General features: G+C 40.4%; 1 protein-coding gene across 1 annotated transcript; it reads left to right on the top strand.

Annotated features, from left to right (window-relative positions):
- The first annotated feature begins 2,164 nt into the window (after positions 1 to 2,164).
- On the top strand, positions 2,165 to 10,464 carry LOC109560876 (olfactory receptor 10H4-like). Its single transcript, XM_070792214.1, has 2 exons — positions 2,165 to 2,207; positions 9,503 to 10,464. Exons 1-2 carry the CDS (start codon positions 2,165 to 2,167, stop codon positions 10,462 to 10,464), a joined length of 1,005 nt encoding a protein of 334 aa, XP_070648315.1.
- Positions 10,465 to 14,814: the final 4,350 nt, after the last annotated feature.

Here is a 14,814-nt window from a genome sequence, read left to right as displayed (position 1 = left end):
AGTGGAGGTGATGGAATTCCAGTTGAGCTATTCCAAATCCTGAAAGCTGATGCTGTGAAAGCGCTGCACTCAATATGCCAGCAAATTTGGAAAACTCAGCAGTGGCCACAGGACTGGAAAAGGTCAATTTTCATTCCAATCCCTAAGAAAGGCAATGCCAAAGAATACTCAAACTACCACACAATTGTACTCATCTCACATGCTAGTAAAGGAATGCTCAAAATTCTCCAAGCCAGGCTTCAGCAATATGTGAACTGTGAACTTCCTGAGGTTCAAGCTGGTTTTAGAAAAGGCAGAGGAACCAGACATCAAATTGCTAACATCCACTGGATCACCGAAAAAGCAAGAGAGTTCCAGAAAAACATCTATTTCTGCTATTGACTATGCCAAAGCCTTTGACTGTGCAGATCACAATAAACTGTGGAAAATTCTTCAAGAGATGGGAATACCAGACCACCTGACCTGCCTCTTGAGAAACCTGTATGCAGGTCAGGAAGCAACAGTTAGAACTGGACATGGAACAACAGACTGGTTCCAAATAGGAAAAGGAATATGTCAAAGCTGTATATTGTCACCCTACTTATTTAACTTCTATGCAGAGTACATCATGAGAAATGCTGGGCTGGAGGAAGCACAAGTTGGAATCAAGAGATAGATGGAGAGGAAGGTGAGACTTTCCAGTGTGGCTAGAAGACATTGAGCACTTACCTTGTGCAAGAGAAACCACTCCCTAGGAGCCAGCTCCAAAGTACCCTTGTTCTGGACAGCTTTCCAACTGGCCTTACCCAAGGGCACAGCCATGGATTCTTACTCTGGGCTCCTTCAGTTCCTGACTTCCCTCTGACCCTTTCTTTACCCGCAAGGGGTTGAGGGCATCTGTATCCAGCCCTGTATCCCCCAAGACTGAGAGCTCAGCCCTCAGCAGCAGCTGCCATCACACTGGGCAGAGGGAGGCAGTAGGGAATCTCTGTTGTGTGTGAATAGCTGAGACTGAAGATCCCAGAAGCTCCCCCTGAGGTCCCGCTCAGCCTCTCCAGACCCTGAGGACTGCCCTTGCAGTTGGTTCCATGAAGATGCTCTTGGGAACAGCCTGCTGGAGGCTGCAGCAGGGATAAAGCACACTGTATATCAGATCATTTGGGAGATTCTAGATCTCACTCCACCTGCCTGGGGGTGCTGCTGACAGCAACAAGCAGGAGAGCTTCTGCTTACCCTGACTGACCATTTCTGGAAGAGGCAGCCCAGGCAGAGGGAAACCAGGACAGAAAGCTACGGAGGCAGAACCTACCATTGTGAGCAGTGCTTCTCAGCCTGGGGATGAGACCGGGGCTGGGGAAAAGAGTAGTAAGAGAGAAGCTTGGTCTTGGAAAGCTGCTCGGGGTCTTCTCATTTTGCCCACTCTGGGTCCTTTCTTCTCATTTAGCTTAAGTGTCCTTTGCAGCTTCTAGGTCAGCAGTTGTCAACCCAGGATGATTCTGCCCCATGGTGGACATCTGGACAAATCTGAAGCTTTTTGGTCATCAGAATTTATGGTGGGGAGAGGATGCTGCAGGCCTCTGGTGAATTGAAGCCAGTGAAAGTAAAAGTGAAAGTGTTAGTTGCTCAATTGTGTCCAACTCTATGACCCCATAGCCCGCCAGGCTTCTCTGTCCATGGAATTCTCCAGGTAAGAATACTGGAGTGTGTAGCCATTTCCTTCTTCAGGGGATCTTCCCAACCAGGGGACTGAACCTGGGTCTCCCATACTGTGGGCTGATTCTTTACCATCTAAACCACCAAGGAAGCCTTTGGGGGAGAATGGAAACATGTATATGCATGGCTAAATTCATTCGCTGTTCCCCTGAAACTACCACAACATTGTTAATTGTCTATACCCCAATACAAAATAAAAAGTTTAAAGTTTGCAAAACAGAAACAAACATCACTAATGCTAAAGCTGAGAAATCCTGTTCTAGGTTATCTTGTCTTTGTTGCTCTGTCCTGCTCGGGCCCAGCTAACCTGGAGGGGAGGCTCCGGAGGAGACAGAAGTGTGAGCAGGCTTCACTCCTGTGATGTGTCTGATGTTTGCTCAGCACTGGTGCACAAGCACTCCTTCATGAGACCAAAGGAGACAAAATTCTGTCCACCTATTAGAGAAGATGGGAGAGGCCAGCCTTAATAATCATGGTGTTCCACCATGCAGGAGGTGGAAAGGTAGACTGCAGGGGTGAGGTAGGGGCTGGAGAAGAGAGTGGAGGTTGAATCAGTTTCCTGGGGGGAACTGTGTTGTGTGGTTACCAGAGAGTCTAAGTCCTCTGGGGTCAGAGAACACAAGTTTAGAATGGGGTCAGCTGGTGATGTATCAAGTACAGAAGGATGACAACAAACCAGATCAGAAGAAGGAACACAGTCCCTCAGTCAGTGACAACTACATTTCTTAGGTAAACTTTAAGCCCTTATGTGGACTTCCCACTGGCTTAGCAGGTAAAGAAGCTGCCTGTGATTCAGGAGCCTCAGGAGACGTGGGTTCGATTCCTGGGTGGACAAGATCCCCTGGAGAAGGAAATGGCAACCCACTCCAGTATTCTTGCCTGAAAAATCCCATGGAAGGAGGAGCCTGGCAGGCTACAGTCCAAAGGTTGCAAAGAGTTGGACACAACTGAGCACAAGCACCTAAGCCCTTGGGTGAATTGCATGGACCCACTGAAGGCAGTCCTCTGTGTGCTCTTGGTTGGGGAGAGGGGTGGATCAACACTGCAAAGTTCTTTGATTTTGAACCCTGCACCTAATGACTGCAGACCCTGTGCATATTTCAGAAAATTCACTCTAGGAGTCAGAGTAGAATGGGACCAGAGAAGGGGACATGGGAGGAACCTGGGGCAGTCATCTAGGAAAAAGGAGATGGAGCCATAAGGATGCAGGGGAGCTGGAACTACTTGGTAGGGAAAGAGAATGCTGAGTGAAGGGAGGGATGAAGCATGGAAGGCAGCTGATGCCAGTGTCTTGGCTTCTGCGTGGGGAGCTTAATTAGGTGGTCAGAGGACGTGTTTTTCAGGTCCAAAATGCAATCTTCCTCACTCTAAAGAGCACCCCCAACTCCTGCCAAGTTCCTCACTGTCCAGATGATTCTGTGTCCTCCAAGTTCCAAATGACTGCTACTGTGGGGGATTCTTAGAGACGATGTCCTAACGAAATGGCTAGGGGTCGTTACGTCAGGGATGGGAGGGCTGTCTCAGAGCCAGGAGTTCAGGAGCTCTGGATAGCAATGTGGCTCAAATTATTCATAGAATTTTCTTCTAATTTTATGACGGAGTTCAGGTGCAGAGGTTTGAGCAATGATATCTCCAGTTTATGGCTTTTGATCACCATTGGTTTGTGTGAGGTCCTCCTCATATTTCATTAATTAATTCCCTTTCTTTCATCCCATTGTCTTTTTGTTTCGACAAACACTTAAAATTCTTCATGTGTACCCTTTGATTTATATATGTTTTGACAAGTTTGTATAAATCCTTTAAATTAATGTTTTAATTTCTTAAATGAATGGGCTTCATTTTATTATAGGAGTTTTAGGTTTATAGAAATACTGATCAGATAGTATAGCAGGTTCCCACTTAACCTCCTCTGCCAGCTCAGTTTTCTCTATTTTCACATCTTGCATCATGTGGTCCATTTGTTACCATTGATCAACCAATAGAGATACGTCATAATTAACCAAAGTCCAAGTCCACATTAAGCTTCACTCTTTCTCTGTACATTTGATGGCTTTGACAAGTATGGATTGACATGCATTCACTGTTCTGGTTTGATACAGAGTAGTTTCATGTACTAAATTTTTTATGTACCCAAAAGGGATTATGGTAGAGAGTTCATTCTGGCCTTTGCTTCATTCACTCAATATTATTTTTTAAATCCCTTTATACTGCTATGTGTATATCTAACACCTGTTTGAGACTCCAATGTTTGCATCCAATCCTTCTTACCTCCCCTCTCCCCAATTCCTCCACTACAGCAATGCTACAAGAAGCAAACTCTTAAATGCTCCCCTATAAACAGGTTTGAGAAATCAAGACAAGCACTTAGGACCAAATTTGCTGGTGTACAGAGTATATATATTCTGAATTCTCATCATTCTACATTCTCACCAGCATTGCAAGAGTATTCCTTTCTCCCCATAATCCAGCCAACACAATGTTTTCTAATTTGGGGAACTGAGTAGTTATACGATGAAATTCCATCACCCTTCCCTCTCTTCCTACCTTCCTCCTTCCCCATGTTCCTTTTTACCGGGCATCTTTCCATTTGCCTGTGTAACTCTTTCCATGATTTCTCCGCTCGTTACCTGTACTGAGATTCTTACTCTTTGTTCGTTTTTCTGGATAGCATTCCATCGACAGTCTCCCACAGTGAAAATTATTCTTCATAAAGTTTCATCTGCCTGATAACTGTACCTATAATTTCCTTTGTGGAAAAAAAAGTCCTTCATGTTGATGTTTCCGTGTCTTTCTTTTAAAATATCACCTTAAATTTTGTGCTTTTTAAAATCAAAAAAAGTAACTCTCTTGAGTGTGTGCATGCTCAGTCGCTTCAGTCCTGTCTGACTCTTTCCAACCCCAAGGACTCCAGTCACCAGGCTCCTCTGTCCATAGGATTCTCCAAGCAAGAATACGGCAAGAATACTGGAGTGGGTTGCCATGCCTACAAGAGCATTGAGGAGGGCATGGTAACCCACTCCAGTCTTGAATCTATCTGGATTCCACTTTTGCATGTGTTCTTGGGCAGATATTCAGATTTACTTTGCTTCCTAAAATGAACATTTTCCCCCACCAGAAAGTAGCAGGCAATCTTATATTCTCCCGTTGATTTGTGCTCCCACCTTTATATACTTTAAGTTTTGAACCATACAGGGGTATTTTCTGAGACATAGAATCAATTTAATCAGTGCCCATTTAATCCAGGATCACACTTTAAGAAATGACTATGACTCTATAATGTGTCTCATTATCCAGGAGGATATACCTCTCCTGTTTACTCAATTTTTAAAAGTTTGTTATAGTTTTATATTGATTCAGTTCTCAGAAGAAATTTTAGGCAAGTTTCATCACATTCACAATCAATTCCCTGGAATTGCTAGTGCAACATAATTTAGGAAAACTTGACATCATGATAATATTAGCTCAACTCATTCAGGGGAGTAGACTGTATTTTCAAGTATTCAGATCACCTTCTACATTGTTATTAATGCTTTAAAGTCTTTAGATGTATTGCATATTTTATGTTAATTTCTAGATATTGTAATTACAGTGCTTTTCAAAGCAAGGTGAGAATCCCTAGGGGTCCCAGAGACATTACCTGGGGTCTTTAGGTCATTAGGTCCTTATTTTACTAATTACATGTGTGGTTGTGTTTTAATCATATACTTCAGCTAAAACACTACAAGGATCCTCTTTCCATGGAATTCTCAGGCAAGAATACTGGAGCGGGTAGCCATCTCCTTCTCCAGGGGGATCTTCCCAACCCAGGGATCCAACGCAGGTCTCCTGCACTGCAGGCAGATTTTTTTCCCTGTCTGAACCATCAGGGAAGCCCAAAACAATATGTTACCACAGACTAAATGAAGAAATAGATACGAGCATTAGGATGTTTTCTATCAAGGCAGACATTAGATATATTTTCAAACACATAATAAAAGACCACTCTTCTCACTAAATGTTTTTGAACAATGTAATCAATCTTCTATAAATATCTTACTAATGTTAACATGTAATAGATTTATTATTGTTTCTAAAGTGTACTAATTACTGAATGCAGACAAAGATCCGTCTAGTCAAATTTATGGTTTTTCCAGTAGTCATGTATGGATGTGAGAATTGGACTATAAAGAAAGCTGAGCACTGAAGAATTGATGCTTTTGGACTGTGGTGTTGAGAAGACTCTTAAGAGTCCCTTGGACTGCAAAGAGATCCAACCAGTTCATCCTAAAGGAAATCAGTTGTGAATATTCGTTGGAAGGACTGATGCTGAAGCTGAAACCGCAATACTTTGGCCACCTGATGTGAAGAACTGACTCATTGGAAAAGACCCTGATGCTGGGAAAGATTGAAGGTGGGAGGAGAAGCGGATGACAGAGGATGAGATGGTTGGATGGCATCACCGACTCGAAGGACATGAGTTTGAATAAACTCCGGGAGTTGGTCATGGACAGGGAAGCCTGGTGTGCTGCAGTCTATGGGGTTGCAAAGAGTTGGACGTGACTGAGCAACTGAACTGAACTGAATTACTGAATATTTTTAAAGATTCTAGCTTTAATATATAATACGGTAAAAACTGATAGTTACATTCCACCTAAACAAATACCTTTTAGGAGCCTCAATAATTTTTTAGTACGAAGGCATCCTGAGGCCAAAATGCTTGAGAACTCTTTCTATATCATCTGTGTCACTTGAGACTGTTGTCTTACTTTTTACTTAAAAACTAAATTTTTATCATAACTACTGATTTAAGGGCACAAGAAATGACTGTGGTTTGGGGAAGTTAATCTTGCCTTCTGCATCACTGCACTCTCCTATGGTTCTAACGTATTACATCTTGATTCTCTAATCTTTCCAGACAGGTGATCAGTTCTCATCACTTCAATCCTTCTGTATCTCCTTCCTCTCTTTCCTTGTAGCCCCACTCATGACTTTCAGTTCCATGTTAAAGACCAGCAGAGACAGTGAGTATCCTTGGCTTCTTCCTGATTATAAAATAATGTATGTAAAGGTCCCTACATAGTATACTATTTGCTAGTTTTCCAGGATGTATTCTTTATCTAGCTAAGAAAGTCCCCTTCAATTTCATGTTGCAAAGGGGCTTTTAAAAATCATAAATAGACAAACATATGTGAAATCATTATGTTGTACACCTAAAGTAAGGTAAGGAAGTGTTAGTTGCTCAATCTTGTCTGACTGTTAGCGACCCCATGGACTGTATAGCCTGTTAGGTTCCTCTGTCCATAGGATTCTCCAGGCAAGAATACTGGAGTGGGTTGCCATTCCCTTCTCCAGATCTTCCTGACCCAGGGATAGAATTCAGGTCTCCCATGTTACAGGCAAGTATTACATGAACATTTAAAATGTCAGGAATAGAAGTTAAATATAAGAAAATACATTTTTTCCTTGGTCAAAATACTTACATTATTTTTTTTTAATTTATTTATGTGAACCACATGATGCTAAACCATTTTGTCATTCATGGGATAAACCAACAACATTTGATCATTATTTACTAATTTTAACACATCATTTCATTGATTACGTGATGTCATAAATAGATTTCAAAATCAAAAATTGATAGGTAAAGTGAGCCAGTAACTGTCATTTCTTATAACATTTTTACCTGGTTTTAGAATCAAGATTGCATTAACCTGATGAAATAAGCTCAGCAGATTTCAATTTTTTCCATTTTTTTCTTTTATTTGAAGAACATGTATAAGATATTCAATTGTTCCTAAAAGGTATATGTGCACATTCATAAACCCACTGGGGCTGATAATTATAGGAAGGAGAAGATTTTTAACATTTCAATTTCTTTAGAATTGTTTTTGAATACCCAGGGTCTCTATTTTTCTTTTTGCACCAGTTTTGGAATTTTATGTTTCTGTGAATTTATTCATCTTTTATTTCAATTTCTTAACTTACATTTTTCTTACTATTTTTATTCATTTTAAATATCTATATTTCTATAGTTGTCTCCCAATTTTAATTTTATGCTTTCTCATTGGCATTTTCTCCTGTTTCTATCTTATTAATTTTCATCACTTGATTTTAGTTGTAGTAAGCATGCTTTTTCTGGGTAAAGTTTCTTTATATATATATATGTATGTATGTATGTATATATATATATACACTTCTTAATATATAAAATTGCATATTCCCCTCAAGGTATTTTTTAATTGACATTTGATGCTTGAATTATTTTTTATAAATATCTCATTTATTTTATGACTTACTACTGAAGCAAGAGGTTAATACTACATCCTTCTAACTTATGGATTTGGAAAGCTATTCCTTCTCCAGTGATTTTTGACTTTAGCACATTATAATCTATATATTATTTATACTTTGAAGTAGATGGAGAATTTCTCTATGTCTGAAAATAAGGTAAAATTTTGTTATAAAGTCCTCTATGTACTTGAAAAAACATGTTTAATATTGTTTTGTGAAGAGCTTAAATATATATAGGAGCTAATGTCTGAATATTATAGTGCATTATAATTAATAACACCCAAATTGCATTTCTGAACTCTCTTAAAATTTCCAACTTTCATTTCTTATCTATCTAGTATTGATTAGTAATTTCTATTTTATAATTATCTCACTGAAGTTGTGTTGAACATTAATTTCTAACATTCAAGTGTACGTTTTTATATAGGTTAATTATATACATGTAGGTTCTTTTAACCTTCATAAAATATTCCTTTGTCCCTTGGTGTGTGCATGTGTGTGAATTTTTTTAATTTCAGTATGCCTTTATTTTTTAATTTTTGAATTATGTATTTAGTCACATGTTCTTTTAGATATTCATGAATAAATAGAATATATAGAAAATATGGATGGCAAAACAAAGAAAGACTTACAGAAAACTAATAATCACTACTTATTTATCAGGAGTAGGAGGAAGAAAGAGGGGAATGAAGAAAATTACCAATATCCATGATTTTCAAATAAAACTGAAAGTTTTGCCCCATGGTCTTAGTAGGTCCCACTGGGGAGAATACCTGTATGCTTTTCTATGCTTGGAATAGTGACTCTGATAAAGACTGTTCGCTGAGTCTAACAAAAACATGGCTCCAATCTTATTTGCTGGAACTTTAAATTTGTCATTTCTACTTTCATCACTTTTTATTTTTCAGTATCCCTTTAAACTACTGATATTTACCATCACAGCCAAAAAAATTAAACCAAACAAAATACTAATAAATTAATTAATATGTACTTTGCTTAGTCACTCAGTCATGGCCGACTCTTTGTGATCCCATGGATTGTAGCCCGCCAAGCTCCTCTGTCCACGGGGATTCTCCAGGCAAGAATTCTGGAGTGGGTTGCCATGCCCTCCTCCAGGGGATCTTCCCAACCCAGGGATCAAACCCAGGTCTCCCATACTGCAGGCAGATTCTTTACCATCTGAGCCACCAGGGAAACCAAAAATTAATTAATAATAACCCCTTAATATTTGTACTTCTTCATTTATCCATACCACAATCAAAATCTTCTCTATTTCCTTAAAAATACAACTAGCTTATCTAAATCAGTATCTGATCTAGTACCCAATATTGCATATTATTGTTATGTCCCCTGAATTTCTCCTTATCCTTTTCTTGATCCTGGCTTATTAATGAGACCAGACCAATTGTTCTGTGGAATGATCCACCTTGAATTTGTCTGAGTGCTTCCTTGTGGTGTTATTTAACTAGTTCTTCCATCTTCTGCATGTGATCAATCTGTTTTAACCACTGTGATTTCATTCTGTTTCTGATCTCACCAGATGCAGCATTCTTGTCTAATCAAAACTACAGCATGATGTCTGAATTCATCCTCATTGGCTTCTCCAACTTCCCTCAGCAGCTCCTGCCCACTTTCTTCCTGCTGTACCTGCTGATGTACCTGTTCACGCTGCTGGGGAACCTGCTCATCATGGGCACCATCTGGAGGGAGCACAGCCTCCACACCCCCATGTACCTCTTCCTGTGTGCCCTCTCCATCTCCGAGATCCTGTTCACTGTTGCCATCACTCCTTACATGCTGGTTCACATGCTCTCCACCCATCACTCCATCACCTTTGTGGCCTGTGCCAGCCAGATGTTTTTCTCCTTCACGTTTGGCTTCACCCATTCCTTTCTGCTCATGATCATGGGCTACGACCGCTACGTGGCCATCTGCCACCCCCTGCGCTACAACGTGCTCATGAGCACCCGTGACTGTGCCCGTCTTGTGTCCTGGTGCTGGGCTGGTGGCTCAGTTATGGGGATGATGGTGACACTGATCATTTTTCACCTCAGCTTCTGTGGGTCTAATGAGATTCACCATTTTTTCTGCCATGTGCTTTCCCTCTTGAAGTTGGCCTGTGGGAAGGAGACAGCCTCTGTCACCATGGTTGTGATCATGGTCTGTGTCACGGCCCTCATGGGGTGCTTATTCCTTATCGTCCTCTCCTATGTCTTCATCGTGGCCGCCATCCTGAGGATCCCCTCCACTGAGGGCCGGCACAAGACCTTCTCCACCTGTGTCTCCCACCTCACCATAGTGGTCGTGCACTACAGTTTTGCCTCCCTCATCTACCTCAAGCCCAAAGGCGCCCATTCCATGGACAGTAACACTCTGTTGGCCACCACCTACACAGTCTTCACCCCCTTTCTTAGCCCCATCATTTTCAGCCTCAGGAATAAAGAGCTGAAGAACGCCATAAAAAGAACCTTCCACAGAACCTTCTGTCCCCTAAGTTCCTGATGGAAAGTTTGAAGGAAGGGTTGGAAATAATAATGTCTGTCTTTATAATACTTTTTTAATGATTCTGGTCTGTAAAATGCCCACACTTCATAGAAGTTAGATGCATACTAGCTTTATTTGTCTCAAATTTTTCTCCCTCTTGCATTATCTCAAGCCATCGTAGTCTCCTATTTATACCCAGTGAGATTAACTCCATCCCATTGTCTGTGCCTAAGAATATGTTCTCTATCTATAGGCAGGTGGGAAGCACCATATGGATGTGTCAGGACCCTGATGCACATGATTTTTTTTGAATGGATTAACAAGAGAAGATTTTATTTCCCCATCCCCCAAAATAAGAATAAACAAAATAACCAAAACATAATAAGAAATGCCACCAGAATTGGATCTTTTCCATGTGTCAAGCAGTGTGTCTAGTGTTTTATCATCATTACTATTTAAATCATAAGAAATACACAAAAGAAAATAAAGTATTTGTCTCCACGAAAAAAAAATTATTTACTCCATCATCTTGGCCTCTCTCCCTTGGTTTATGATTCTTTTAATGTGCTTCTGAACTTGGCTTACTAGTATTTTGTTGCGATTACTCGAATTTATATTTATCAAGGATATTGGCCAGGAGTTTGCTATTCTAGTATTGTTGTTATCTGACTTAGGTATAATGGCAAAGCTGGCATTGTTAATGAGTTTGGAAGTGTCCCCTCTTCTTCAGGATGAAGAAGGAACTAAAAAGAGTTTTTGGAAGCATTTGAAAATGATTGGCATTGATCCTTTGGTAACATTTACCTGTGAAATCATTTTGTTCTGGGCTTTTCTTTGTTGCAAAATTTTTGATTGCTTGTTCAATTTCTTTACTTGTTATTGATCTGTTCACATATTCTAATTTTCATGAGTCAGTCTTGGTAGGTTTTGTGTTTGGAGGAATTTATCATCTCTTCTAGGTTGTTCAATTAGTTGGTGTATAATTGTTCATAATAGTCTCTTCTGATTTTTTGCGTTTCTATGGTATCAGTTTTAATGTCTCCATTTACATTTCTGATTTTATTTGAGCCTTCTTTCTTTTTTCTCCTGAGTAGTCTAGTAAAGTTTTGTCAATTTTGTTTCTCTTTTCAAAGAGCCAACTCTCAGTTTCATTGATATTTTCTATTGTTTTTCTAATCTATGTTTTATTTGTTTCTGCTTTGATTTCTTTTTAGTTCCTCGCTTCTACTAATTTGGGGCTTTGTCTGTTCTTTTCCTAATTCTTTGAGATGTAAAGTTCAGGTGTCCATTTGGGATCTTTCATGGAGGAGAGGTCTGAAAGAATGTGTTCCACTGGAGAAGGGAATGAAAAACCACTTCAGTATTCTTGCCTGGAGAGCCCCATGAACTGTATGAAAGGCAAAAAGATAGGACACTGAAAGATGAACTCCCCAGATCAGTAGGTACCCAATATGCTACTGGAGATCAGTGGAGAAAAAACTCCAAAAAGAATGAAGGGATGGAGCCAAAGCAAAACCAGCACCCAGTTGTGAATGGGACTGGTGATAGAAGCAAGGTTCAATGCTGTAAAGAGCAATATTGCATAGGAACCTGGAATGTTAGGTCCATTAATCAAGGCAAATTGGAAGTGGTCAAACAGGCAATGACAAGAGTGAATGTTGACATTCTAGGAATCAGTGAACTAAGATGAACTGGAATGGGTGAATTTAACTCATATGACCATTATATCTACTACTGTGGGCAGGAATCCCTTAGAAGAAATGGAGTAGCCATGATAGTCAACAAAAGAGTCCAAAATGCAGTACTTGGATGCAATCTCAAAAATGACAGAATGATCTCTGTTCATTTCCAAGGCAAACCATTCAATATCATGGTAATCAAAGTCTATGCCCCAACCAGTAACGCTGAAGAAGCTGAAGTTGAACAGTTCTATGAAGACCTACAAGACCTTCTAGAACTAACACACAAAAAAGATGTCCTTTTCATTATAGGGGACTGGAATGCAAAAGTAGGACGTCAAGAAACACCTGGAGTAACAGCCAAATTTGGCCTTGGAGTACGGAATGAAGCAGAGCAAAGGCTAATAGAGTTCTGCCAATAGAATGCACTGGTCATAGAAAACACCCTCTTCCAATAACACAAGAGAAGATTCTACACATGGACATCATCAGATGGCCAAACCAAAATCAGATTGATTATATTCTTTGCAGCCAAAGATGGAAAAGCTCTATACAGTCAGCCAAAACAAGACCAGGAGCTGACGATGGCTCGGATCATGAACTCCTTATTGCCAAATTCAGACTGAAATTGAAGAAAGTGGAGAAAACCACTACACTATTCAGGTACGACCTAAACCAAATCCCTTATGACTATACTGCTACTGCTAAGTCGCTTCAGTCGTGTCCGACTCTGTGCGACACCATAGACGGCAACCCACCAGGCTTCCCCGTCCCTGGGATTCTCCAGGCAAGAACACTGGAGTGGGTTGCCATCTCCTTCTCCAATGCATGAAAGTGAAAAGTGAAAGGGAAGTTGCTCAGTCGTATCCGACTCTTTGCAACCCCATGGACTGCAGCCTACCAGGCTCCTCCGTCCATGGGATTTTCTAGGCTAAAGTACTGGAGTGGGGTGCCATTGCCTTCCACTGACTATACAGTGGAACTGAGAAATAGATTTAAGGGACTAGATCTGATAGATGAGTGCCTGATGAACTATGGATGGAGGTTTGTGACACTGTACAGGAGACAGGAATCAAGACCATCCCCAAGAAAAAGAAATGCAAAAAAGGAAAATGGCTGTCTGAGGAGGCCTTACAAATAGCTGTGAAAAGAAGGGAAGCGAAAAACAAAGGAGAAAAGGAAAGATATGCCCATTTGAATGCAGAGTTCCAAAGAATAGCAAGGAGAGAAAAGAAAGCTTCCTCAGGGATCAGTGCAAAGAAATACAGGAAAACAGTAGAATGGGAAAGACTAGAGATCTCTTCAAGAAAATTAGAGATACCAAGGGAATATTTCATGCAAATATGGGCTCAATAAAGAAAAAAAATTGTAGGGACCTAACAGAAGCAGAAGATATTAAGAAGAGGTGGCAGGAATATACAGAAGAAATGTACAAAAAAGATCTTCATGACCTAGATAATCACAATGGTGTGATCACTCACCTAGAGCCAGACATCCTGGAATGTGAAGTCAAGTGGGCCTTAGGAAACGTCACTATGAACAAAGCTAGTGGAAGTGATGGAATTCCAGTTGAGCTATTTCAAATCCTGAAAGATGATGCTGTGAAAGTGCTGCACTCAATATGCCAGTAAATTTGGAAAACTCAGCAGTGGCCACAGGACTGGAAAAGGTCAGGTTTCATTCCAATCCCAAAGAAAGGCAATGCCAAAGAATGCTCAAACTACTGCACAATTGCACTTATCTCACAAGCTAGTAAAGTAATGCTCAAAATTCTCCAAGCCAGGCTTCAGCAATACATGAACCGTGAACTTCCACATGTTCAAGCGGGATTTAGAAAAGGCAGAGGAACCAGAGATCAAATTGCTAACATCTGATGGATCATTGAAAAAGCAAGAGAGTTCCAGAAAAAACATCTATTTCTGCTTTATTGACTATGCCAAAGCCTTTGACTGTGTGGGTCACAATAAACTGGAAAATTCTTCAAGAGATGGGAATACCAGACCACCTGACCTGCCTCTTGAGAAACCTGTATGCAGGTCAGGAAACAACAGTTAGAACTGGACATGGAACAACAGACTGGTTCCAAATAGGAAAAGGAGTATGTCAAGGCTGTATATTGTCACCCTGCTTATTTAACTTCTATGCAGAGTACATCATGAGAAATGCTGGGCTGGAGGAAGCACAAGCTGGAATCAAGATTGCCGGGAGAAATATCAATAACCTCAGATATGCAGATGACACCACCCTTATGGCAGAAAGTGAAGAGGAACTAAAAAGCCTCTTGATGAAAGTGAAAGAGGAGAGTGAAAAAGTTGGCTTAAAGCTCAACATTCAGAAAACTAAGATCATGGCATCTGGTCCCATCACTTCATGGCAAATAGTGGGGAAACAGTGGCTGACTTTATTTTTGGGGGCTCCAAAATCACTGCGGATGGTGATTGCAGCCATGAAATTAAAAGATGCTTGCTCCTTGGAAGGAAAGTTATGACCAACCTAGACAGCATATTAAAAAGCAGAGACATTACTTTGCCAACAAAGGTCCGTCTAGCCAAGGCTATGCTTTATCCAGTAATCAAGTATGGATGTGAGAGTTGGACTGTAAAGAAAGTTGAGTTTTATAGAAGAATTGATTCTTTTGAGCTGTGGTGTTGGAGAAGACTCTTGAGAGTCCCTTGGACCTCAAGGAGAT

Source organism: Bos indicus, chromosome 7 (genome assembly GCF_029378745.1).
Source record: "Bos indicus isolate NIAB-ARS_2022 breed Sahiwal x Tharparkar chromosome 7, NIAB-ARS_B.indTharparkar_mat_pri_1.0, whole genome shotgun sequence".
Lineage (NCBI taxonomy): Eukaryota > Metazoa > Chordata > Mammalia > Artiodactyla > Bovidae > Bos > Bos indicus.
The sequence above is the reverse complement of the archived record's forward strand: the minus strand, read 5'-3'. Positions and strand labels throughout refer to the sequence as shown.

Excerpts from the sequence above, each read along its gene's own strand:
- LOC109560876 (XM_070792214.1), top strand. The coding sequence starts at position 2,165 with ATGGTGTTCCACCATGCAGGAGGTGGAAAGGTAGACTGCAGGG. Across the intron at positions 2,208-9,502 it reads TGGAAAGGTAGACTGCAGGG|ATGCAGCATTCTTGTCTAAT; the intron begins GTGAGGTAGGGG and ends TGATCTCACCAG.